Source organism: Vanessa atalanta, chromosome 29 (assembly GCF_905147765.1).
Source record: "Vanessa atalanta chromosome 29, ilVanAtal1.2, whole genome shotgun sequence".
Lineage (NCBI taxonomy): Eukaryota > Metazoa > Arthropoda > Insecta > Lepidoptera > Nymphalidae > Vanessa > Vanessa atalanta.
In genome coordinates, this window is record NC_061899.1 from 3,573,887 (window position 1) to 3,600,046 (window position 26,160).

General features: G+C 33.2%; 2 protein-coding genes across 2 annotated transcripts in view; one reads left to right on the top strand and one right to left on the bottom strand.

Annotated features, from left to right (window-relative positions):
- Positions 1-10,570, top strand: part of LOC125074968 (putative fatty acyl-CoA reductase CG5065) — a 33,360-nt gene extending 22,790 nt beyond the window's left edge. Inside the window, exons 2-13 of the mRNA XM_047686457.1 lie at positions 596-807; positions 1,047-1,204; positions 2,641-2,731; positions 3,460-3,605; positions 4,067-4,176; positions 4,328-4,411; positions 4,793-4,901; positions 5,566-5,642; positions 6,230-6,392; positions 7,079-7,229; positions 8,004-8,110; positions 8,632-10,570. Of these exons, the coding sequence (XP_047542413.1) occupies positions 610-807; positions 1,047-1,204; positions 2,641-2,731; positions 3,460-3,605; positions 4,067-4,176; positions 4,328-4,411; positions 4,793-4,901; positions 5,566-5,642; positions 6,230-6,392; positions 7,079-7,229; positions 8,004-8,110; positions 8,632-8,722 (1,485 nt within the window). The 5' untranslated portion in view covers positions 596-609 and the 3' untranslated portion in view covers positions 8,723-10,570. The remainder of the gene's footprint in view (positions 1-595; positions 808-1,046; positions 1,205-2,640; positions 2,732-3,459; positions 3,606-4,066; positions 4,177-4,327; positions 4,412-4,792; positions 4,902-5,565; positions 5,643-6,229; positions 6,393-7,078; positions 7,230-8,003; positions 8,111-8,631) is intronic.
- A 4,339-nt stretch (positions 10,571-14,909) lies between these two features.
- LOC125074953 (putative fatty acyl-CoA reductase CG5065) lies at positions 14,910-25,058 on the bottom strand. The gene is made up of 15 exons (XM_047686437.1): positions 25,030-25,058; positions 24,243-24,333; positions 22,923-23,039; positions 20,916-21,073; positions 20,323-20,413; positions 20,055-20,200; positions 19,345-19,454; positions 18,833-18,916; positions 18,142-18,250; positions 17,194-17,270; positions 16,603-16,765; positions 16,220-16,370; positions 15,461-15,567; positions 15,020-15,102; positions 14,910-14,932 (listed from the first exon to the last, which is right to left on the bottom strand). Exons 2-15 carry the CDS (start codon positions 24,315-24,317, stop codon positions 14,910-14,912), a joined length of 1,494 nt encoding a protein of 497 aa, XP_047542393.1. The 5' UTR covers positions 24,318-24,333; positions 25,030-25,058.
- Between the last annotated feature and the right edge of the window lie 1,102 nt (positions 25,059-26,160).

Consider the following 26,160-nt stretch of genomic DNA (forward strand, 5'->3'; position numbering starts at 1 on the left):
TAACGACTTTCGCCTTAATATTTTTTTTTACTATTATCTGTAGAATTTAAATAAGCAAAGTAAGTCTGTTTTCGTAATTATTCAATAGTGGATGTATAATGTGTCAATTTAGTGTCAATGTCATAAGTGGCCAATTAGCTCGAATTTATCCCAAAATTATTAAAAAAAAAATTTAACTTAAACTTTTAGAACGTATTTTTTTTATAAACGTATATATATTGATATACATCGCGCTCGCTTGTATTTTTAAGCAACATGATTGTAAAAGTGTACAGAAAAATGCCAAGGTCTATTAACAAATTTCTCGGATACATAACCTATAAACGTAGTAAAATTGACCTTCGGTGTTTGTTACTGAATGATTTAAGCAGTATTTTTTAGATAGCTGTTATATTATAGCACGCTATTTTATTTTTAAATTAAGTTCACAAAATGCACGTTGTCTTTTACAGCGCCATCTTTTGGCCATCGGTACAGATGATAATACAACCAATTTTTAATTACTCATAATTTTGTTTGAAATCGTTTATAGATAATAAATGATCTACTTTTGGATAATTCAATTGTATATTAATAAATAAATATTTTATTTCAGATACAAATCACAAAATGGCGCCATCAATAGGCGTGTCAGAATTCTACGCTGGGAAGACAATCTTCATAACAGGAGCTACGGGTTTTATGGGAAAAGTTCTTATAGAAAAACTTTTAAGATGCTGTCCGGATTTAAAAAGGATTTATTTACTAATGCGACCGAAACGAGGACAAAATACCAAAGAACGACTTGACGACTTCATAAATTGCCGGGTAAATATAGCAACGCCATCTGTTCTGCTATTTAGTAAAACTTAATAAACTTATTTTAAATAATTTCAAGTAGGCTAAAGATTACAATTATTTTGACAAGTTGCACTTTTAATATTTATTTAAATATTTTACTTTTTTACGTTATTTAGAAAAAAAGAAACAAGGTCATAGCTCCTAGCGTCATCTAGTGGCGAGTAGTTTAAAATATTTTAATTTAAAAATGAAATTTATGATTTCAGGTTTTTGACTATCTTCAAGACAAATCTCCGAAAGCCTTCGATAAAATTACAGTAATCCAGGGTGATATTCTGCAAGAAGATCTAGGTATTAGCATACAAGACTGGGATCTTTTACAGAAAGAAACTGAGGTTTTGTTCCACTGCGCAGCGTGTGTACGGTAAATACATTAAAAATCTTTGCTATATTGGGATTTATTTTGACACATATGTTGACTACATATCTGTCGAAATAAATCCCAAATACCCCTTTTACATAATTTCACAAAAATTATGTAAAATTAATAAATATGTCATAGTAACAATTAAACTCAATGCTGTTCAAGTCAAGTAGGTCAGCAATTATAAATATTAGAAAAGACAGAACTATAATAAATAGAACTGTAGCAAGAAAACAGAGATTTAAAAAAAAAAAATTGAAAAAAAAAAATGATCGAAAGCCGTTTTTGAAAACAATTTCTAATCTGTCAACAAAAAAAAAAACAAAAATTTATTACTATCTACTAGGTTTTATTAAAAATTCAGATTATATGAGACCAGTGACCATTTAGTTTTTTTTTTTTTTAAGTAATAGTAGCAATGCCCCATTTTAAGCCATTACTAATATTCCTATTTAACTTTTTTTACTTTAATAATAGCACAAGGGGTCAGCATCGAACCTACATGAATACTACTAACATGATACATCGCTAGGCGATACAATTTAGCCTCAGCACACCAAACGTATGAGTTTAAGATAGTCATACTACGACATTCATACAAATAGAAGACTTGATCTATTTCTTAAGTATAACGATAATATCGGATCAGCTTTATTACTGTCAAGCGAAAAATTGAAGATCTCAATATGTCCACAAAAAATCTAGTGACTTTAGGAAACGCCCTCAGACATTAAGCAAGCGTTAAAGCAACTTCATTACACATAATAAATACACCAATACACAGAATATTTATTTATTATTTGTTTTATTTTATAAATATTATAGTTCTGAAGTTAAAAATCCAATTCACAAAAATCTGCTATTTTCAATCCATGCGCGACTCTCTTTTTTTTTCTTAATCATCTTTTGCGCGGGAAAACATCATGTATTATATTTTAAAGCCATACGAATGACGTTCGGAAATCGATTACACTTTTATGAAATCGGATACAATAACAAAATATGAGTTTATTAAATATATCATTATAATATAAATGTAACTACATAAATAAGTATTTCTAACACACATCATCAACTTGATACTATTTTTACAACAAATAGTTAAAAAAATCCTAAGCCCAAAAGTAAGAAATAAGAAAAAAAAAAATAAGAATAATAAAAATACAAAATCAAAATATACTTTATTCAAGTAGGCTTTTACAAGCACTTTTGAACCGTCATTTATCAAACTATATTAAGTGAAGCTACCACCGGTTCGGAATGCAGATTCTACCGAAAAGAAAACTCAATAGTTACTCTTTTTCAACATTTAAAAAGAAAAAAGTTAAGCCTTTACGTATTAAATTTTAATGATTCAAAAGGACCTGCTTGTATGGATTTCTTTTGATTGTAATGAACGCGTCAGTAACAGTTTGCACTTGGTTGTAATGTTTCAGATTCGACATGTTCATACGCGACGCGGTCAACATGAATACAGTCGGTACTTTAAAAGTCCTCAAATTAGCCGATGGAATGAAAAAATTGGAGGTGAGATATATTAAAATGTATATGAAAATGTCAACAAAAAGTACTAAAATTTTTTCTCCATGTAATTTGTGTGTAGAATTGTTTTACTTTCGTAATCTGTTTGTCTTGTTTTATAACGTGTTTTGTCTTACTGTGACTAAAACTGACTCCAATATTACTGTTTAGCGAAATCATTTTCGAGTTTTTAGTTTTATTGTACATTTAGGCAATTTTTTAAGTCCCCCCACGGGAATCTAATTAACACACTGGACATGGACGAAGACCACCTGGTGGTAAGTGGTCTCCACCGCCCATAGATTTTAGTGCTGTGAGAAATAACGATTCCTAACATCGCCAATGCGCCACCAACCTTGGGAACTAAGATGTTATGTCCCTTGGGCTTACACTGGCTCACTCACCCTTTAAACCGAAACAAAACGATACTAAGTATTGCCGTTTGGTGGTAGAATATTTGATGAGTCGGTGGTATCTATGCAGATGAGCTTGCATAAAACTCTACCACACTTTGGGCTCAAGTCCTCATGTTTATATGTAACGAATTTTCAAACAGGTGTCTTTTCTTTCTGTGTTACCTACCCAAATGGGCTTGCATGAAGGCCTAACACCAAGTGGACGTTGCAGAATACTGGTCACTAGTATACTAGATTTTTTAGGAAACTAGACTTTTCCAACTATTAAAGGCATTATTCATACAAATAAGTAGTTAAAGTATGTTCTAAATTTTCAAGGTTTTCGTCCACGTATCAACTTCCTACTGCCGCTGCGAAGTTCACACCCTGGAGGAACGTCTATATCCAGCCAAGCACAGACCACAGGATGTCATCGAATGCGTCAAGTGGATGGACGATGATCTTTTAACCTACCTTCAACCGAAGTAAGTTTTATGACGATATTTTTGTTTATTTATCTCTACAATAAAATAAATTTGAGGCGTTTATCAGATTTTAAGTTAGCATGGTTATATTTGAAAGTTCCCAAAACAACCAATATTTTTATGTTTTCTCTCTGTTTTTTTTTTGTCCGAGATCTTCAATACTGCAATTCCTCTCATCAGAGATTATCCAAAGATATAGATAAATTCTCTATTCTTTTACTCTTAATATTCTGATGAGACTACCATTCGATACGACATATGAGAGGCCTTACGTGATGGCTTTACTTGCTTTCCGAAGCAACAAGAATGAATATTTTTGATCCAATGAAGAAGAAACACACAACTGAAAACTATGTAATGTTGCAACCCTAGTTTAAAGACGAATAAATCTCATATTAAATCGAAGACATAAATAATTTTGAGCACACGTTAGTTAATTCTAAATTTATTATTAATTCCAGACTTATTGACCCTCAACCGAACACGTACGCCTACACCAAGTCGCTCACTGAAGATCTGGTCTCGCAGTACGTCGGGAAGTATCCCATCGTAATCGCAAGACCGTCTATTGGTAAGAATTTATAACAATATTTTCGTATAAGGTATATCGATCTTTTATCGTTTGATAACGATTAAGTCTCGATTAAATTGCAATAGTGACTTTGTAGGTGAAAATTTTTATAAGGGGATATTGTAAAATTTGTTTTAACTTTTGTTTTTAGTAACGGCAGCCTACAAGGAACCTTTGCCTGGTTGGGTTGACAACATGAACGGACCGACGGGGCTCTTAGTTGGCGCTGGAAAAGGTGAGAACTAACGATACAAACGTCTAGTAGTCTCGATAGGATCGTCCGAGGTCGAATTTCGACCATTTTTTTGTTAATGACATTTACCAAATATTTGTGATGTCCACTTCAAATGTTAGTAAGTTAAACTCCTGTTAATTTTTTGTCTAACCGTTGAACCTGTGCCAGAACTATATGCTACTATGATTATATGTGTGAGAAAACATAGTGCCTACATACATATAAGCACTATAACATGCCCTGTGCAGTGATACTGATCAGTAGCATAGCCGTTTTGGCCGAAATCTGGTTAAGAGTCATTATCGTCATCAACATTTTCATTACTTAATGTGTCTGATATTTGAAATAATTGGATTTAAATGATTAAATCTCTTTCGTCAGGAGTTATACGCACGATGCATTGCAACGACTCCTATTCAGCGGACGTGATCCCAGTCGACATGGCCGTGAATGCTTGTATTTTGCTTTCGTACTTAACTGCTCTGGAAAAGTAAGTATCAAATTAACTCCGATTATAAAACTCTATTGGGATTATAAGCCCTATTCCCTTACATGAATGTCTATATATGAGTGCCCTATTAATAATTTAAAGAAAAATTAATTGTAAATTTATAATTTAAATTGTAATTGTATTTTAACTATAAAAAAATATATATTAACTAATTTTCTCTAGTTATAACACCTTTTACCTTGAGCTTTGTTTACTTAAGTGATGTGATTGTTTGTGTTCAAATAAATAAATTAAATCCAGTATAATCCAAGAGCGACCAGGTTAGAGCATTGCCCATTTAAAATATTCATTGGCAAAAGGACCACCTTATGGCAAGTGGTCACAAGCGCCCATAGACATCGGAAATATTTACCATCTCTTTCAAAGGCAATATGCCGCCAAAATACGTAACTAAGATGTCATGTCTATTGCTCCTATAGTTACACTGGGTCACTTATCATTCAAACTGGAACACATCAATATTAAGTATTGACATTTGGCGGTCGAATAAATGATAAGGGTGTTGTATCTCCGGCACTACCCAGACGGGTTTGCCCGAAGACCTACCTTAAAGTCGAATGAACGAACTTTGAATTTATATATCTCGGGTATATAATAACGCTTACCCTTTGACACATAGTAAAATAAAATATTTGATTTTTAGGCCGAAAGAGGTTCGAATCTGTAACATAACACAGTCGGGAAACAATTCCATCACTTGGGGCCAAGCACTCGACATGGGTAAATATAATTATCAATATTATTATTATTAAGCTTGTTGACATTCAACAGGATACATAAATATGAAGGCAAGTCTCCATCTTTATTAGGATAGGCCATTTGTTCATTATTTTCGTAAGAAATTACAATTACAATTACACAATATAAAAATTATGAGGAACAAAGGCGATGCGTCGCAGACGTGGTAACGCTTGCCGTTGACTACCCCACAATTATTGTGAATAATGGCGGCGTTCAACTTTCCCGCCAACCATCGATACGACGCTTCACCGGACCGATTAGCTGTCAAATCTTGTTTCATCGTAATTTAAAAGATGGCGCTAGTGATGCGCCGTCAAATATAATTGTACATGTCGGAGAAAAACACGTAACTCAGTTTTAGTTCTACAATAATATATACTGTCTGAAATTCAACGAGTATTATCTCCATGCTTTTTTATCATCTATAAATAATCTTGCGTTGAATAATATGCTTTATTTATTAATGTTTATTTGATAAATCAAATTTGAATTTTGGAATCCGCAATTTTCCGTTAATTAATTGTATATTTCTTGTTCATTAATTAAATCCTAATATTATATTTCAGGTCGTATTCACGTCCAAGAGTTCCCATTCTCCGTGTGCCTTTGGTACCCGGGGGGTTCACCGAAGAGCTCCAAGGTCCAGCACCTGATCGCAGCCTTCTTCACTCACCTCCTACCAGCTTACTTTGTCGATTTAATCATGTTTTTAATGGGCAAGAAAACTTTGTAAGTATACAGTACATTATACCGTCATAGCCGACAGGGTGGATTTGTTTTATTGCAGCCTGAGTGAACTCACAACTACAGCCACTTGGACTATATCATATATAACGTAGAGACTTATTTTAAACATTATTATTAAACGTGCTGTATTATCGAATTAGGACAACCATGTCCTGTAATATGTATACATACATTACATTAGCAACCTGTAAATTTCCTTCCGCTGGGCTAAGGCCTCCTCTCCCTTTAATGAGAAAGTATGGAGCATATTCCAACACGCTGCTCCACTAGGGGTTGGTGGAATACACATATGGCAGAATTTCGTTGAAATTAGACACATGCAGGTTTCCTCACGATGTTTTCCTTTACGCGTTCTAACCACTGGGCCATCTCGGCTCATAAGTATACAGTTAATTGTTTTCGTATCTTACCTTAATCATCTATTAGAGATCATATATTGATTATGATGACGGCCAATTTGTTAGATGTGAATCTAACAGATTGATACCGTTCGATCCGGGTAAGCACTGACTTGAGCTCATTCTCAGCGCTGAAGAAAAACATCAATCAACGATGAAAATTTGCTAGTCTTTGAAATTTTTAACAGATATTCTTTTTCACAACAACAAACTATGTCGCTGAATGTATAGTAGACATACTATATATTAACATGTTTTTTCTCTTTCCAGCATGATAAAAATACAAAAACGCGTCAGCTACGGTCTAGACGTCCTACAGTACTACACCACGAAGGAATGGTTCTTCAACAACGATAACTACAGAGCTCTTTCTAAACAAGTTTCCAAAGTCGATAATGAAATATTTTACACCAATTTGGAGGTGAGAATTATATTTATATATTAGTTAGGTGGACCGACTAAGGGTCCACCTGAATCACCATCGCAATGGTAAATGGTCACAGGCCATAGATATAGGCACTGAAATATTAACCATTCATTACATGATTGGCACTAAGGTGTTTATACCCTTAGTTACACTGGGTCCTTTACCCTTTTACATATTTCTACTAATTAATAAAATTTAATATTCGAAATGTTTTTTTTATATCAATATGGTTACTTGCAACCTACCTAAACCAAATAACCATCATTTGTATCTCCAAAATTACCTATACAATGTCGTCTACCCGTCTCGTAGCTTTTGGCTGTTGACGTGTATCGCTGAAGATCCTGTGGACCTTGGTTCTTAATTGCGAGTTATTCGATTACAAAGTTATAGAGTATGTCTGTCATCCTTGACATTATTCTCAGTAAAAGCCAGGAGTTTCGAATTTACCAATTGTCCTCCTCCTCCATTAGGAATTAAAAAGCCGTTGGTCGTGTGGTGGGGCTGGACTCTATCCAATTTGCGGTTTGTAGATTTTCGTTCAATCATAATTTGCGTAAGGGGATAGAGATCATCAGTGGTTGAACAAACACATACACTGCACACAATTGTGCAGTATAATCATCCTAATCTCTTGCGCAATTAGCTCCTCATTGAGAATAGATTCAGTGACCGATATAGGTCAGAAGATCAATAACATGAGGATACCATAAGTGAGAAAAGAGTGATATAAAAAAATCTTAATTAATTTATTGTTTATTTGCTTAGGTTATGAACTGGAGTGCTTACATAAGGAACTACATAAAGGGCGCTCGGGAGTACTGCTGCAAAGAAGACCCTGCGACGTTACCACAGGCCAGGAAACTGCACAGACAGTAAGACATTTATCATTTTATTTAAATTTTTACTTATTTTATGAGGGTCGAGAGTAAATAGGCCACGTGGTAAGTGTTCGCCATTACCCATAGACAATAGAGACCACACCAATAAAGTGAGAAAGTCTATAAATGTCCCAGTACTGGGCTAGGACCTTCTCCCTATTTCAAGAGAAGGTACGATGCTTATTCCGCCATGTTGCCTCAATGTGGCTTGATGGCCCAGTAGTCAGAGCGCGTGCATCTTAATCGACCATTGCGAGTTCAACCTAGGCAAGCATCTGTGAATTTTTTTATGTTTAATCTGTGAATAATTCATCTCGTGCTCGCAGTTGAAGGAAAATCTCGTAAGAAAAACCGCATGCGTTTAATTTCCATATGTAGCTATCGAGTTTAAACAAACAGAATATTATCTTTCATTTAATAATAACCCCCTAAACAAATCTCATAGATAAAACAACATAGACAACAATAAACACTTCCGAGCGCGACAGTACATAACATAAACACTTTTGTTTCAGATTGTACTACTTGGACAAGGCAGTCCAGTTTGTCATCTATTTCCTAGTCGCATACTTCATTTATTATTATATAATACGTTTCTTTTGTTGATATTATAAAATTATATTGTATCTCTTTGTAAATAACATAAAATAATGTTTTAAAACAAAGATATCTAAAGAAAACTTATCACAAAATTAATCCCGATAATAATCACGAGAGTAAACAATTTGGATTCAATGAATTCATTATATGATGTATTTACAAAATCAAGCATTTGTACCGACATGTTGTTTAAGTTGCAGCTAGAGTCATTATTTATATGTTCCTTTAAATAGTATTAGTAATCGAATTGAAAATTAACAAAATATACGAGCCTTAGAGAAATAATGATAAATCATAGTGTAACATTGGACATCTCATCTCAGAAACACAAACATTATATCTCGCAAACCAACTTCAAAACGGCACACGCTCATTGGTCAAATCAAATAGCGCCCCGTCCCTTTACACGAGACTCGAAATCACTTTACAAATTGCGAGAAATCGAGAAGTACGTTACATATCAAGAACGTACGATAATTCTTATACATACGTTGAGAAACACGCTCTCTAAAACACTTAACTAAAATACTTAAATAACAGTCATATGTACCGGTAAGAAAACAAAAAAATTACATCCAAAAATCTTCAAATGCCAGGAATGCTTCCGATTATATATAAACAAACCTTAGTTTATAATATTCCATGCGATTTCCTCATATCTCCACTATATTACAGTTCAAACGGTTCTTGATTGACATATCATTATTTTTAATACAACACTATGCCACTTAACTAGGTAGTTTTTTCATACTAATCAATTATTTTACTTTCGAAGTTCTAATAAATTCGATGACATTCCAACCGCCATTACTACCTTCGTTGCGAAATGTCAAATGCGTCAATGTCAAAGGTTTATATGTGTTTATTCCCGCCATTGGAATTAGCCGTACAGATTAAGAAAGATAAAATTAAGTAATGCAGTTATTTACAAAATAATAATATTAACTAAATTCTTTACCGAATTCGGCTGCATTTTCTGTTTATCTAATGTAACTGAAAAAAACGTTTCTCATTTATTAATATTGATGTATAAAAAAACTTTGAAACTGTACAACTCTTATTGATGTATGTTTGTAATTGAGAAATCACACCTTAGTACAAGAATTATTCATTACATATTAACTTTAATCTCGGCTATGCAATAGGGAATATGCGTGTAATTTTTTTTATTTTAATTTTTTATTCGATAGCTTATATGAAATAAAAAATGAAAACTATTCAGGATATCGATAGTACTATCGATAGTATCGCTAGTTCTCTGAAAGCAATACTATTGGTAGCAGTGATACTATCGATAGTCTATCGATAGTGGACTATCGATATGCAAAACTAGTGTAGAAGTATTGTGCTCTGTGATGTTGACATATCACACTCATATTCCCTATTTGTACTTAAACTCCAAACTACACCACCGTCATATATTATATAAAATTGTTTTATATTCGTTAATAAGACTTGGGACTGGAAATATATCGAGAAATATTTTTTAAATAAATGAACTTTTAGTATTAATTATAAAATAAACAATGTTTTTTTTTTCGATTTTATAGTCTTAGATTTGTAAATATAAACTGTATATGACAATAATTTTAATTAATAGTTGACGTTAACAGAGTAGTTTCATAATTTGTTATTTGCAAATTATTACAATGCAAAATTTGCAGTGCCAAATAATTTAATTGTGGAATATTCCAAATTAGCAAAATGTTGTTATAAACGACCCAACTTCAATATAATTTTTGTGTTTGTATAGTACTTGTTATCAATTTGTTTATTATTAAAAAATATATATATTATGAAAAACCTCAATAAATTGTGACTTAATATGATAATAGTAATTTGTGATATTCCATAATAAAATTTGCATAATTTTGCATTTCTATTTAGGTATAATATGTTTTAACAAATACCAAATGTAATGCATATTATTTGATAATTGTTATTATTTTTTATCTGTGGTATATTAATTAAATAAAGATTATGATGTAATATTCAGTGAGTTTATTTATATTGGACTTAAATATTGTAAGAATGACCGGAATCCTATTTTATTTATTAATAAAAATCTGTTCTGTATTAATTTTTAATTTTGTTATACAAATAAATTTCAATTCAATTTAATTTAATGGCAAATATAATAGGAATCTTAATCTATTAATAAAACCTACATAATTACAATTTAAAATGTTTCCATGACAGAAAACAATCAGTGTTGCCGATTTTAAGATCTGATGAGGAAGACACACATAACATAGAACACTGGATTTATTTTAGTTTTTCACAGAAAACAATCTTAGGAATGTAGGTATTTTGTTTATGTTTTGAGTTTATCTATTTTAATAATACACTGAAAGTGATATGGCCAAAACGGGTAAGTTCAATGGGTTTTAAAATAATAATAAGTTAATTACTAACTACTTTATTTTTGTATTTATAATATAATTGTTCACAGACTTCAATTATAAAAAAAAAAGTGCATTAAAAGTATCGAATATTAAATTAAAATATACATTCTGATCAAAATAGGCCTGTGTTACAAGTCACCCTAGTCTCCTTATCTTGTTCAGTAATAAATCACTTGCTTATAATCCAATAAAATTAATAGAATGTTATTTAAGTTTTGGTGCAAGGTTGCACTGAAATTACTAAATATTTCACTAAAAATACACTTTAAAATGCAAATTAATGTTTTAATTATTGGCAACATTATTATAAAAGACTTGATCTAAGTATGATTTCATTCTGACTAGATACTACTTGATAGAATATTCCTCTAGTTTTTAATGAATAAAAAGTATAGTAGTAGTACCAAAAAAATAAAAAAAATCAGAAATTTGTAATGCAAGTGTAACATTAAATTAGCTTGGAACCAAACTCATTATATTATTTTATTAGATATGATAATTAGATATTTTTTCATCTAGGAACCTGCATTAAACTACCATAAATTGGGTTATTTATTGCTGTTTCACACGAATAGCATTATTGATTTTTGTTTTTGAATACTGCTTTGTCTATTTGTGTGTTGTTGTAAATTTATAACAAACTAACTTAAAATTATAAAAAATATTTTTGGTCGTCTAGTTTCTATGCATTGGTATTGTACACAAGAGTGTTAATAGCTGGAGCGAAGATATTTTTAATTGAGCGATTATGTTTATCTACTGATTTCGAATAACGCTACTCGCGTTCCGCGCATTCGGCGCTTGCTCGGAGCGTCAGTACTCAAAATAAAGTCTTACAGTGAAGAGCTTGCACATTTTTATTGGAAAATGACTTACCGTGCATTCAAAGGTTGTCCCAACTCATCACATGATACCCAGGAGCATCAGAGCATAACGTTTCACGTGTAAGTACTACCTAGAATCGTATATGTAATAATATAACATTCATCAAAACAAAAATAAGGTATACATTTGACAGACGTCATTCCATTATTGTTAAGCATCTATTTTTCCTGAGTTACTCGGTCGGTAAATTCGGTCCAGCCGTTCCAGAGATTAGCTAGAACAAACAGACAAACAGACAAAAATTTAAAAATGCTATTTTGGTATATGTACCGTGTATACATACATATGCATTTAGTAAAAAGCGTTTATTTTAATATTATAAACAAACACTCCAATTTAATTATACGTATAGATGTATGCATATTTACTCATACATATGTATGGACTTTAGTGTGGTTGGAGTAAACTCAAATACAAAAGATGACCGTGGCGTTAAAGGGTCTTGAAGGAATTTCTTACATCGCCAATACGCCGCTATCATTGAGAGCGAAGATGGATGTATTTAAATTGGCTCACACTTCAAATCGAAACACTGTAATACCACAATCGTACAACGAAGACGTTTAGACAGGGCAATCGTGCGGGGTGTGAGGGGCGAGAGGCGAGCCCGAACTGCAAACAAAATAATGTTAGTAGTTCGGGACACATCATTGAGGCCTGACGCGTGTCTGTTTTTTTATTTTTTCACTTTGAATCAATAATGTAGGGTGTATTCCGTTTTATACATGCTGATTTATATTACTATACTATATCAGTATACTGGCCAGTGATCATTACGTCGTAAATCAGACGCCATATTCTACCGATGAGATGATATAAATAACATCGTTTTTTTGATATAACCACTGGCCAGTATACTGATGTAAGTACAGAATTCGAAATTGTTTTTATTGTTATATTAAGTTATAATATTGCTGACGATGTTGATTTGCAATAAAAAATAATTTTATAAATACTGTTTACTTGTGACAACCCTGGCATCCTAACGCCGTCTAGAAGTTGTCGGCATTTTCCACGAGATCAAAGGCGTCGTCCTAGTGTATTATTTTTTATATATTGTGGTAATACTAAGTATTGTTTGGCGTTAAAATGTCTGATGAGTGGAAGGTTTTTACCCAGGCCTTGCACAAAACCCTACAACAACCCTTAGCCTCTCGCTTATATTTAGATTTTAGTATATTTTTCTTGGGAATTTAGAAAGTTAAAACGTCTCACTGCGAACAAGGCCTCGTTTTTTGCTGTTCCATTTTTTTTATAACATCCACGGGCTCCCAGTTGCCCGTTTTTAATACTTTTATACATTTTGGCGTTTTATATTTTTACTAAACATCAGCAGATTTTCGCTGGTCTTCAAGCTTGTCGTCTTCTTGGAAGACATTGACTTTTTTTCATTCGTTTTAATTATAATATATAATAATAAATAGGGAAAGGGTTATGTATACATAGGTACATTTGGTCTCACAAATTTGTTGCTCCATTGCAACGTGATGAATACGCATGTGGCAGATTTTTATTCGACATTGGTTTCCTCGCGTTGATTTTAAACCAGAAATAATCGATTACGACTGAAATGTTCTCATGGGTCATTACGAATCTGGTAACTAATGATGACGATTAATACTGACTGCACATTTGAATTGACTGCCGGTTGTAGGGGTTTAGTGGCTGTCTTATGTCGCAATAGATCTTGAGGTTCTAGGTACTACCCTGAGTTGAATCAATTAAATGTTGCTTCGATAAATTCTCATCAGTAAAATTAAAATCCTGTCACACGCGTCTCGGAAAGCACGTGAAGATGTTGTCATTTAAATATCGCATGTGTCAAAATATTTGGATTTGCACTTAAAATGTAGGTATATTTTGTACTTGTGATGATGTATTAAATATTTTATTAAAAAAGGATGTTTGTTTGACGCCTCAGTGCGTTACTTATTCCAAGTTTTTAAAAAGAAACTTCTTTACAGGTGCCTACTGACAGCGATACGGAATTCGAATGTATTTTCGATTCGGAACGAAATGATACGCTGCGAAACTAGAGAAAAAGATCAAGATTCACGCGAAACTATCTTTGCAAATAAAGAATTTGCAACAAAAAGTTCGTCGTTTAGTAAAAAAACATTCAACTCTACAAAATAAACTCGATAAACTTACACAGGGAAATGAAAAGAAAAAAGTTAAATAAATGATATATCAGCAATAAAACTTACAATTACAAAAAATATAAAAAAATTACCATTGAAAAAATTCTTTATTTAAAAAAAATCCATACATGTTGTGATGTCAAATTCTACCACAAAAAAGAAATATTGACAGTGTTGCCATATGCCTAAATTGTATATTTAATTTTTTTGCACATTATACATATCAAGTCACTGGTACGGTTAAGGGCGATCTACATACAATTTGTGTTTGTAAATCCTAGCTGTTTATAATGTTGCCATAGTACAAAATAGGACAAATAATGTTTATGAATGACATTAAAATGCATAGAAAAGTATGTTATCATGATATAAGTCTATTGTTATTAATACTTAAACTAAATATGTCATTTTGATTAAAAAACGTTTGGGCAGAGGATTAGATATAAAATATAGTATAAAATATATGTAATATTATTTTAAATTGAAAATATGTTATATACTGCATATACATGATATATATTTTTAATATTACATATTATTTAAAGATGATAAGTTTGTTGACACAGTTCAACTGTATCAGCTTATATACCTACATAAATGGTATATATAATTAATTAATTTACAAATTGTTAAAATATCAAAAATATATATTCAAAATCCCTTTAATATATTATACAGGCTGGACAACGCTTGCCGGTGTTTGCTTCAAAAAAAAAAAAGAAAAAGCTGTTTTTATTTTGAAACATATTTTATTAAACAACATCAACGTTCAAGAATCGTAACATCTGGAAAGTCAAATTTCGAATAATAAGTTTAAATTCACGATCTATGAAATTACTTATAAAAATAAAACTCATTGTGAACATTTTAACTAAATAATCTACAACAAAAATAAAATAAATATACAATAAGCAATATAACTGTTACTTTGACAGCCAAATCCAAGTAGTATAATCTGGAACAAAACAATTTCTTTACTATAATGGAGATTAAGACGTCAAAACGACAACACAGAAGTTGTCTGATGCCATGTTTATATAAAATTATTTGTCGCCCGCAGTTTCGCTCGCGCTTGCTCTTTCGTGGTTTTAAAAAAGCCTAAGTCCTTCCTTTGGGTTTAAGCTTGTTTCATACAGAGAGACAGAGTTACTTTCGCATTTATAATATTAGTATAGATAAAAATATATAAGTATAAGAATAATTTCTGATACTAGTTTTGAGGAAAAGAGATCTTAATTCGGGCTAGAAGCTATCACCTCGGGATCTGTGAACATAGATATAAATATAATAAACACTATGATATTAACACCCACTTTCGGTTAAGCTTCCTAGCATATGGCAATGTAGAAGGATCCTCGTTGCAGCAGAATTCTCTTGCACCAAGTATGTAGTTCTTTATGTAGTCATCCCAGTTGAAAAGCTAGAAACAGATCAAATTTTACATATACCCAAAAATATAAGGCAAAGCAATGTAATAATGTAACATTTTTATTGTCATGTGTTCATATTATCAAATACCTTTACTAAAGTTTTTAAGTATTTCCCTGACTTAGTCAAAAGAAAAACAACGCCTAGTTCGGATAAGGACACATCCTGACCTGATACGATCAGGCGACAGAAAAACAGTTATTTTTTATGTTCACAAATTTTAACATGATAAAGGGATAGCCAGGTGGCGATCATTTAACTTCCAAGATATGGTACCATCTATGAATTGACTACTGACGTAGTAGCCTTTTGCACATACATTTAGGCATAGGAGGTTTTTACGTCTTCTGTGATCCAGTTATAAATTATATTTTGCTAAGCACTGCTAAGTATTTTGATTGGTTGTACAATTCACGTTACGTTTTGTGATTAAACGAAACATTATACATTGAAATGCATGTATCATAAGATCTTGTAAGAAGCGTATTCTACGCAGTTGTGGAAGATTTCATGATCTGTGTTTGAAGAGTCCTCTGGCTTCGAGCAGTTCATAATATTATGCATTCATATTTCTTACAGCGCCAAAGTCTAAAAGCGTGATGTCTGTCTCATTTCAATCCCTCAAAACGTATTTATTTTCTTACCAAAGTATCCGTATAAAATATTTCATTGTCTTCTTTAGAAATCCGCTTTGATAGAGATCTGAAATATTCATTTTTGAAGCACCATTCTTTGAAGGTATAATGGTGAAAGACTTCGAGACCATCGGCAATTCGTTTCTGTAATTTCACCATGCTGAAAAGTAAACAGTTCACTTAAAGAAGTAATATTCTTATTAGACCCTGCTTTTAAGCGTTAAGACTGTAGTAAATTGGCCAAAAGACTATTGTCATCCCCCATATACATATAGAGTCTGGTTTGAACACGTCGTATCGCTCATATGACATTGTGATAGTATTTTTTTCGTGCCTGATGAAAATGAAGAAAGCGTTCCAAAAACGACGAGTTCAAAATGTCAAGTACTTACAAAGTTTTTTTCCCCAACAAAATCATCAATAAATCGACCAAATAAGCTGGTATGACGTGAGCAAAGAAAGCATGGATCTGATGATGTAATTTGAACTTCTTTATCGAACCGCCTGGGTACCAGAGGCATAAAGAGAATGGATTATCATGGATCTGTTTACGACCTGAAAATAATAGGACAATTTAAGTAACTTAAATATATCCAAGGCGGGACGAAGTTATCACTTACAGAAGGTTTGGCTCTTAAGTAACCACTAGGATTGCAGTGGGTCCTAAGCAATCACATTTTTTTTTAAATTCTGCAGGTAATGACAGATATTCAGGTGACGATTTGAGGAACAATCAGTCTTCAGATATATTTTGCCCCTTTTATTATTATGGATAGCTATATAATTATATCGGAAACTAGGTTCACCGCATATTGCACACGAATTGATCATCGTTAACCTCATTGCTCATTAAATCTTTTAAATAAATATAATAAATAAATGTTATAAAACAAAGTCATAATTGAATTCGTATATTAATTCAGGAGTCAGCTCAAATAATTAGAGTCAAACATTTCTGTGGAGTTGTTGAGTTTTATAGTTACCAGCTTCCAATGATTCTTTCCAAGTTAAGGGATTTCGTCTAGACTGCGTTACGTTGCAGACTGTAACTTCTTTTGATCTGAAACGGAATGGGATACTTAGATACTATAAATAATTTGATTTTATTATATAATATATATAGATGAAGGGTAAATAGACCACCAGGTATGAGTGGTCACCACCACCTTTAGACATTGACAACAACTAATATGTTATGCCCCTTGCGGACTACTGCGGACTCGCCCCTCAAACCGGAATACAACAATACTAAGTATTTCTGTTTGGCGGTAGGCTATGTGATCTAGTCCTACCCAGTAGATACTACCCAGATGGACGTGCGAAACTCTAGCATCAATATAGGCTCCTGTATAAAACACAGATCATACTATTGACTTTTATATTCTAAATTTGTTTTTATAATTCATTAATGGCTTAGCTCATTAATGACTGAGCCGAAATGGCTCAGTGGTTAGAACGCGTGCATCTTAACCGATAATTTCGGGCTCAAACCCAGGCAGGCACCACTGAAATTTCAAGTGCTTAATTTGTGTTTATAATTCATCTCGTGCTCGACGGTGAAGGAAAACATCGTGAGGAAACCTGCATGTGTCTAATTTCAACGAAATTCTGCCACATGTGTATTCCGCCAACCCGCATTGGAGCAGCGTGGTGGAATATGCTCCAAACCTCTCCAAAGGGAGAGGAGGCCTTTATCCCAACAGTGGGACATTTACTGGCTGCTAATGTAATGGCTTAGTGGTAAAGAAATTCATCGTGACCTGAAGTTTCAGAAAAAAATCTGCCACATTTTAATCCAAAAACCAGTACAGAATAAGCCACGAAACAATAGGACTATTGATCAAAAGCCTCCGTCTTCGGGACGTTGGTTTTATGACTCCTGTAAGTTATCATGCAAGTTAACTAAGGGTAATATTTCAATCTTAACTTACTGCTCCAAGCCACAGAAGTACGCAAGCAATATACATGCATTAACAGCCATATCAACAGGCAAGAGATCGGCGTGATAATTTTCATTGCAAATCATTGTTCGAATAACACCTGCCGAGAAGAATACTGATGTATTAATAAGTACCTTTGTTGCTATCTTTTGTTACTTTGGATGTAAAATTATAGTGGATTAAGTCGTTAAATGCAAATCTCAGGTTTCTTTGTCTTTATTCTTGCTTTTTGAATAAGCATATACATACCTACATTTACAGCATTATCATTTATTTTTTCGTCTTGTTTGTCTAGTTGCCAGAGATCTGCTAGCAGATCTCGAGGTCAAAGTATAGAACCCTAGGTAGGGCCAATAAAAACTGATTGCGGTTTTCTATCGAAAAATTCACAGTAACCTGGAGTTTGGAAGTTAGAAGTGTGTACACTCTTCTGCCTCGGATAACACGCAAAGACGATGGCCCTGCACCAGATTTCTTCCCGGTCCTGTCGGATTTGATATCCCATCGGATTATGAGAGTGAGGAAATATAGAGTGGGCATAATAATATGTCCTGTGTAGGCAGGCTGGTTTCCTTTGAAATTAGCCGCTGTGACCGAAATCAATCAAGACAACATCATCTTCATAGGAAATTTTATCGATAAGTAGTTATTTTTGTTTAGTTGTCAGTTGTTTATCTTTTACCTTTACCACCTCCGATTAAAATGCCTGTTGGTCCGTTTAAATTGTCAATCCAACCAGGAATAGGCTCTTTATAAGCGGCTATCACTGTAAGACAAATAGTAAATATTTAATTTAATAAAGCACAATATACAAGTTTTTATTTTATTCGAAATAGATAGGCAGACTGCCAAATGGCCCTGATGTGGTGGTCACCACTGCCTATATTCCACATGACTATAGGGTATGGTGAAATATTAACCATTCGTACTTTGTCAATGCGCCACAAATCTTGGGAAAGGTAATGCTGTAGGTAGACCATGTGATGAAACGGTAATACTTACCCAGACGGGCTTGCAAGAACCACCAAGCAAAGATACGCTACTATAAAATATGTCGGACTCATCGCAAAAAAGGCACTTACAAAGTTTTACATTTGTATGTGTCAAAACAATTTAAGGTCCTTGTACTGGGGCCAATAATGTTCAGCAGTGGACAGCAGTAGGCTGATGATTGATGATATGTGAACAACTTACCAATAGATAAACGACCAATAGAGACTGGAAATTTGGACGTGTATTTCGCCACGAGGTTCTCTGTTATTGCTTTGGTATATGAGTAGGTATTGGGTTCGGATGATATTATTCTGTAAATAATAATACTGAATATAAATTTGATAAATACAAACAAGAAATTTCCATTTATAAACATCTTATATGATGATGATATTTTCCTGACCGATTTCGGTCAATTTTAAGAGAGACCAGCCTTAACACAGGACATATCATAGTCCACAAATGTGTGTGAAATCACAGGTGCACTCTCTACTCTCATAATCCAATGTGACGACAAATCCGCCACGACCCAAGAGATCAGACGCAGGAAAACAGTTTAGTTACTTGCTTTCCGAGACAAAGAATTGTAATAAATTTTTATGTTTATAGAATCTGGTTTAGCAAATAGTCCTTTTGGCAAATAATTAATAATTTCCCGACAAATTTTCGTTTCATAAAATTTTATTTGACGAGCGTTTGATTTGTTAAAATATGTCAGGTTAGATCAGGATCAAACATCATTTTATAAATGAAACTTGAACATTCATCGCTTTGTTCAAAGTAAAACATATGCCAATGAATAGTTTGGCAAATATTTCTCAAACGCAATGGAGAATACGATATGTTTGACATAATAATTTCTGAAGGCGTTTTCATCTTGTAATTGTAATTTTATTCCATCATTTACTAACTTTGGCTCCAAGTAATCAAGCGTTTCGTCGTCCAGCCAATTGACTAAGTGTATTATCTTCTCGGGGTCGTGAACAGGTGGATACATCTTTTCTTCTAAAACGTCTATATAGCAGCGACAATATGCCGTAGACAAATGCAGGAATGCCTGAAATTTAAGTCTTTTTCTAGTTTAAGTATGCTGTTTCAAATCTTCATCATCGTGGAGTTTGACATTTAGAATGTTTTTAACAATAATTCTTAAGAATCAGTACAAAATGTAACATTTACCTCGATGTTTTTCATCGTTTCAGCTAATTCCAGAACTCGGAGCGTACCTTTTGTGTTCATTTCAACGGCGGCTTTTAATTTTTGATCAAATCTGAAAATAGAAATATTGTAATTTGCTTACAATTTTATCATATTTTTTCTTTGTTAAAAAAAAAAAAAAACAATAATAATTTTAAGGAATTACTTAAAGAAAATTGAAATCCCTTACCCTTCCTTTATAACATAATACTAGAACATGAAATTTAGGGCAGTTACGTCAACTGATGGAATTTAAATTAAAAGTTCTTCGACACGCAGCATCGCTGCATCTTCTGAATTAAGTTTTATGTATATTGAAACGCCAATTTTTTGTCTTCATATCCAATTTCGCAAGAGCTTGAAACTTACGGTTATTATTATTACAAACATTGATTTGCACCAAAATATCAAGTGTTACTACTGAGTTTGTCTGAAGTGTGCCATTTGGAGGTTTTCGAAGCATTGAAACACAACAATTTTCTAAACTGGAAACTATAAATCAGTTCGAAGAACTTCTGGCCATTTAAGAATTAAGCGAAAATGGGTTTCTTTAGAATCAAAATCATAACCCTTACCTGACACATGCTGCGCTGTGGATCACGATGTTGCAACATCGCTGCAATTCTTGTCGATCATCGTTTGAGATGCCCAAGTCTTTTTCCAAGATGTCTCCAGCTATCAGTCTCAGCTTCTTGAATGAATCCGGATCTTTCTCTCGTAACCGTTCAAAAATCTATAAACATATATTGGCTACGTTCAATATTATCCTAGGTAAAAATAACGTCCCACTGTTGGGCAAAGGTCTTTCTGTTTAGGATAATTTAAGGCTCAATCCATTATTACGTTGCTCAGCTGTGGGTGAGTGTTAGGAATTTTTCAGATATTTACATATTCCGTGGCGTTTTTCTTCGCCGATATACTAATATTATAAACTAAGCAATGTATGTCTGTCTGTTATTTTATTGCAATTATAACACTTATCTTAATAAAAATTTAAATAGAGTTGTCAAAGGTTCTGGATAATCATAATTAATTTAAACCTTGTTCTACGATTTTTTTATATCATTTCCTTCTTCTATCTAAGCACTACCAATAAAAAATCTCGAAATTTCTCTGAGCTTTAATGAATTAATCTAGAATATATATAGTTACTATTTCCTAGTTCGTAGATCTTTCTGAGGTATTCGATAATGGGTCAAATTACTTAACTAGTGGGTCTCCCCCGAAACTCCGCGTTTATTCAAAAGATCTTTTAAGAATTTCGAAACCTATGGACGGGTTTTGTTTTGATTTCATTTCATTGGTAAACTGCAAGTCATCTACGTTTCGCGCCAAAATGATGAAACCTCTTTTAAATGAAAGTTTTTAATATCAAATTGTATACATTAGTCCAGTTAGTATTGGAGTTTGTCGAAAACAAATCACATTAATTTTGTTTACGTTTATAATTCTTTGCTTATACTTCCATAGCGCCGTTCTCTAACAAAAGAAATTCTTTGTTAATTCGTAACGATTTAGTAAAATGCCATCAAGAATCATCTTTATTTTTCTGCACGTCTACGGCTGGAGCTCTTCAAAATGAGACCATAACCATTTTTTATGTGCAGATATCGCCCCATAATCACTGGGACAAAAATCGGCTTACGCTATTAATATATAAAATATTTGTGGGTGATTAGAGGGAGCATATATCTCATAATATCTTTTATCCCATGACCAGATAGTCATAGATATGACTTGTCGGCATTCAGTATAATTAATACTTATTGTTAATGTTGTTGTTAGTCTTTCTAATTAAAACAAAGAAATAAATAACTTACACTTGCATTTAAATTGTTAATAAGTGCTGTCAGTGAATAATTTAAAATGTTATGTTTACTAATTCAACAACAGCTTTACTTAAATTAGATTTGAATATTCATAAGCTATGCTAAGTTATGCTAATATTTACAAGGTGTATTAATGTTATTTTTATTAATATTTATGTTTGCGTTAGGTTCTATATGAGGCCGCAGCTTCCAAAGTCTTGGGTTCAAGATACAGGTTGGGGCAATAAAAGAAGAGATTAGGGTCTTCCCGTCACCCCACCGTCGTCACCTGGGCCCATAGACAATGGCGCTGTAAGAAATATTAACCATTCCTTACATCGCCATGCGCCACCAACCTTAGGATCTAAGATGTTATGTCTCTTGTGCCTGTGGTTACACTGGCTCACGCTGAAGTGTGACCTTCAAACCGGAACCCAAAGTACTGGGTACTGCTGTTTAGCGGTAGCATATCTGATGAGTAGGACCTAAACAGACGGGCTAGCGCAAAGCTCTGCCACCATATCCCGAACGCAATTTGTCTTGGGTCTGGAATCTTTGCCGTACCATCTGGATTATGAGTAAGACAATAGAGGGTATACTTCTGAGTTCCCAAGGAATTGGAATGTAAACACCAGTAACATGCTTTCCAGATCTAGGGCCGTTTAGAAAATTCTCGATGGAAAAACCCGTAAGTATTTTTTAATTGGGACTGTTTGCCATTACGTCCAAATGGGAAGAACTGCGCCAGTTTATTTGTAAGTAAAATTCTAATACCCTGTTATTCCAGAGTTCTCTTAATCTTTCTTCAGCGCTTAAGCCTTTCTTCGGCCTTGTCAAGAGATATATAGTGTTGATCCCAGGGCATGCTCTCAGCAATTTCTCGATTAACGCCTGTAAAATAATAATAATTACGAACTTTTCTCAAAAGTTAAGATTGTATAGCTGAAAAATAGGTTTGTATAATTCAATTACCATCTGATAGATGAACTGCTGTACTAGCTTATCAAATAAACTGTATTGAGGAGTATATTATATTCTTGCTATATTTTACAAAAAATATACCCAATATTTTTTCTCTGTATGTTTTTTTATAGCAATTTTATCGTAAGCGATATTAATAAGAATATGTGTACGCGTATGCGTGTATACGTGTGCGTGTGTGTGCTTGTGTGTTTGAGAGAGAAAGTATGTTATTATGATTATACATCTAAGTTATATATTTTTAATCATAGTACACTTTTGAGTTCTAAGTCTTGTATAGTTGCTATTTACACTATACACTGATTATTACTAAAGAGTCGGACGTTGACCCCACACAGTCGATTAAGACATAGACAATTTATTACTTTTTACTATTATGAAATATTCATAACACATGGGAATTTTTATACAATAAATAAAAATTTTCACGAAGGTGACTATTCTCAAAATCAGCTCGTCTGTTTTTTTTGCGTTTTATAGGACATTTAGTGAGTTCATAACAACAATTTGCGACACTGGCGTTGCAGAAAAAAACAATGCGGATGAAACTGCGTTGAGGCTTTATCCGCCGTGTGTCAGCCATCATTGTTCTCATGATGATCATGATGCATAGATGAAACTTTGTATTACCAGAAAATAATTTAGTAATTAAATATGATATAAAAAATAGGATAAGACAAGAGAAACAATATAAAAAATATATAAATATATAAAAAACTAAAATTCGAATGAAAGAAAGGATATTATACTTATTTTTATATTATCTAGAGATACCAAACAAATCAGTCCATAGTATAGATATATGTTAACGTTATACAAGAAAGAAAGTCACGTGAATAAATTATAGACAAAAAAACACATAAGATATCTATATAATTTGTATCGCAGAAAAAGCACTTATTATTTTTTATTAGCAGAGCTGGAGTTAAGGGTCTGGAGGGCCTGGAGGGCCTTATACAAATTGATTTCTGTATGTCGGGTTTATTGGTATATCTAAGTATATTACATTAACATTGGTAACTCAGAGTCTCTATAGTGGGAGTTGCTCTCTTATAGAGGACCCAGGGGAGCCTCTAAATCCCTGGTTGGTTATAAATTAACAGATGAACTTACCTTTCCAAGGAAACCAGTCCCACCAGTAACAAAGACGCTCTTGTCTTTGTAGAACTCAGCGACAGACGGCTGCATACTAAATTTTTGAAATCTGTATTTTGAAAAACAAATGATTAGTTTTAATAGTTAATAAAAATAATCCCTAATGGAATACAGGTACTACCTTATTTTATATAATAGGTAGTCGGACGGACAAATATGCCTCCTGGTGGTAAATGGTCACCACTGCCCCTAGACATTGGCGCTGTAAGAAATATTAACCATTCCTCACATAACAAATGCGCCACCAACTATTATATTATGTCCCTAGTGACTGTAGTTCCATTGGCTCACTTTAAGCTGGAACACAAGAATACCAGTTACGGTTTACTGTTTAAAGCTTCAATCGAAATGTAACTTTGTGAGAACGCAAACAGTGAAGTACAGATTTATTTCATTCGTAACAATAACGCTCATAAACTATACAAAAAATAAAACAAATTGATAGAGGAGAAAAAGTTACTGAACTGCTTTACTTAGCTATTTATATATTTTACATGAAAAATGAATACAGACTTAAAGCTCAGTGTAACTACAGGCCTAACATCTCAGTTCCCAAGGTCAGTGGCGCATTGGCGTTGTAAGGAATGGTTTATTTTACGGCGGCAATTTCTTTGGGTATTTGTTATTTTACACCAGCTTTCCCATGACCCGTCCCCCTACCTACGCTATCAAACACCTTTTTTATCATTTATATTATCACCTTTGAGTTTACTAACTTTCAAATAAAACATCCGTTAATACTCACCAACATTGCCCGCATCAATTATATTTAAGATGTTATCCACGCGTAGTTAAACTTTACCTATAGTACAGAATACGTCAGCACTTCGAGGGGTGAATTAAAAAGTAGCCTATGTCCTTCCCCGCGACTGAAACTATCTCCAAATCAAATTTCATTAAAATCGGTACAGCAGTTTAATTGGTAAGAGGTAACAGACAGAGTTACTTTCGCATTTATAATATTAGTAAGGTAGAAGCATTATACTCATTGATTGTCAAATTAAACACTACTGCTGGATCGATAAAGTAAATACCCTGACCTGAACCCACTAAAGAATCGCAATGGCAACAGAACGCCACCAGCGGACCTAAATTAAAGCAACGACGCATGTGTAATTAGCAACATTACATTAGCAGCCTGTAAATATTCCCACAGCTGGGCTAAGGCCTCCTCTCCCTTTGAGGAGAAGGTTTGGAGCATATTCCACTACACTGCTCTAATGCGGGTTGGTGGAATACACATGTGGCACAATTTCGTTGAAGCTAGACACATGCAGGTTTCCTCGCGATGTTTTCCTTCACCGCCGAGCATGAGATGAATTATAAGCACAAATTAAGCACATAAAATTCATTGGTGTCTGCCTGGGCTTGAACCCGAAATCATCGATTAGAATTGAAAATAAAAGCAAAATAATATATACCTATTCGAATAATTAATAAACTAAAAAAATTCTTAAGCACCTTTTTTAAAACGAATCGCAATGATATATGAATCAAAACTACGCCTTCATACAATATAATATATTATATATATATTACCTTATGTAAAATAAATGCTTTATCATAATCGCGTGAGTATTTTAATTGGCTGTTTAGCATATATTTTTTTATTGTAAACAAATAAACACACTCGTGTTACATGCTCTAAGAAATAACCATTATTAATAATTTGCAATAGTTTTTCATATACTTTGCCTATCTAGTCTGGAGTCAATTCTGGCTGTAGAATAAAGTCAGGATGAAAAGTATCGATATTAAAACTAATCGTGTATAATTTTAATACCGTAAGAAAGAATGGTTCGAAATCAGCTCGCAAGATTCGATCGAAACGAATTTATTTGAGAAACAAACAGTTAGACAGTTCCTTGATAAATAA

Excerpts from the sequence above, each read along its gene's own strand:
- LOC125074953 (XM_047686437.1), bottom strand. The coding sequence starts at position 24,317 with ATGCAGCCGTCTGTCGCTGAGTTCTACAAAGACAAGAGCGTCTTTGTT. Across the intron at positions 23,040-24,242 it reads GGACTGGTTTCCTTGGAAAG|GCGTTAATCGAGAAATTGCT; the intron begins GTAAGTTCATCT and ends ATTATTTTACAG. Across the intron at positions 14,933-15,019 it reads TTTTTGTTGTAGATTATTTA|ATGTTACGATTCTTGAACGT; the intron begins GTTAAAATGTTC and ends TTGACTTTCCAG.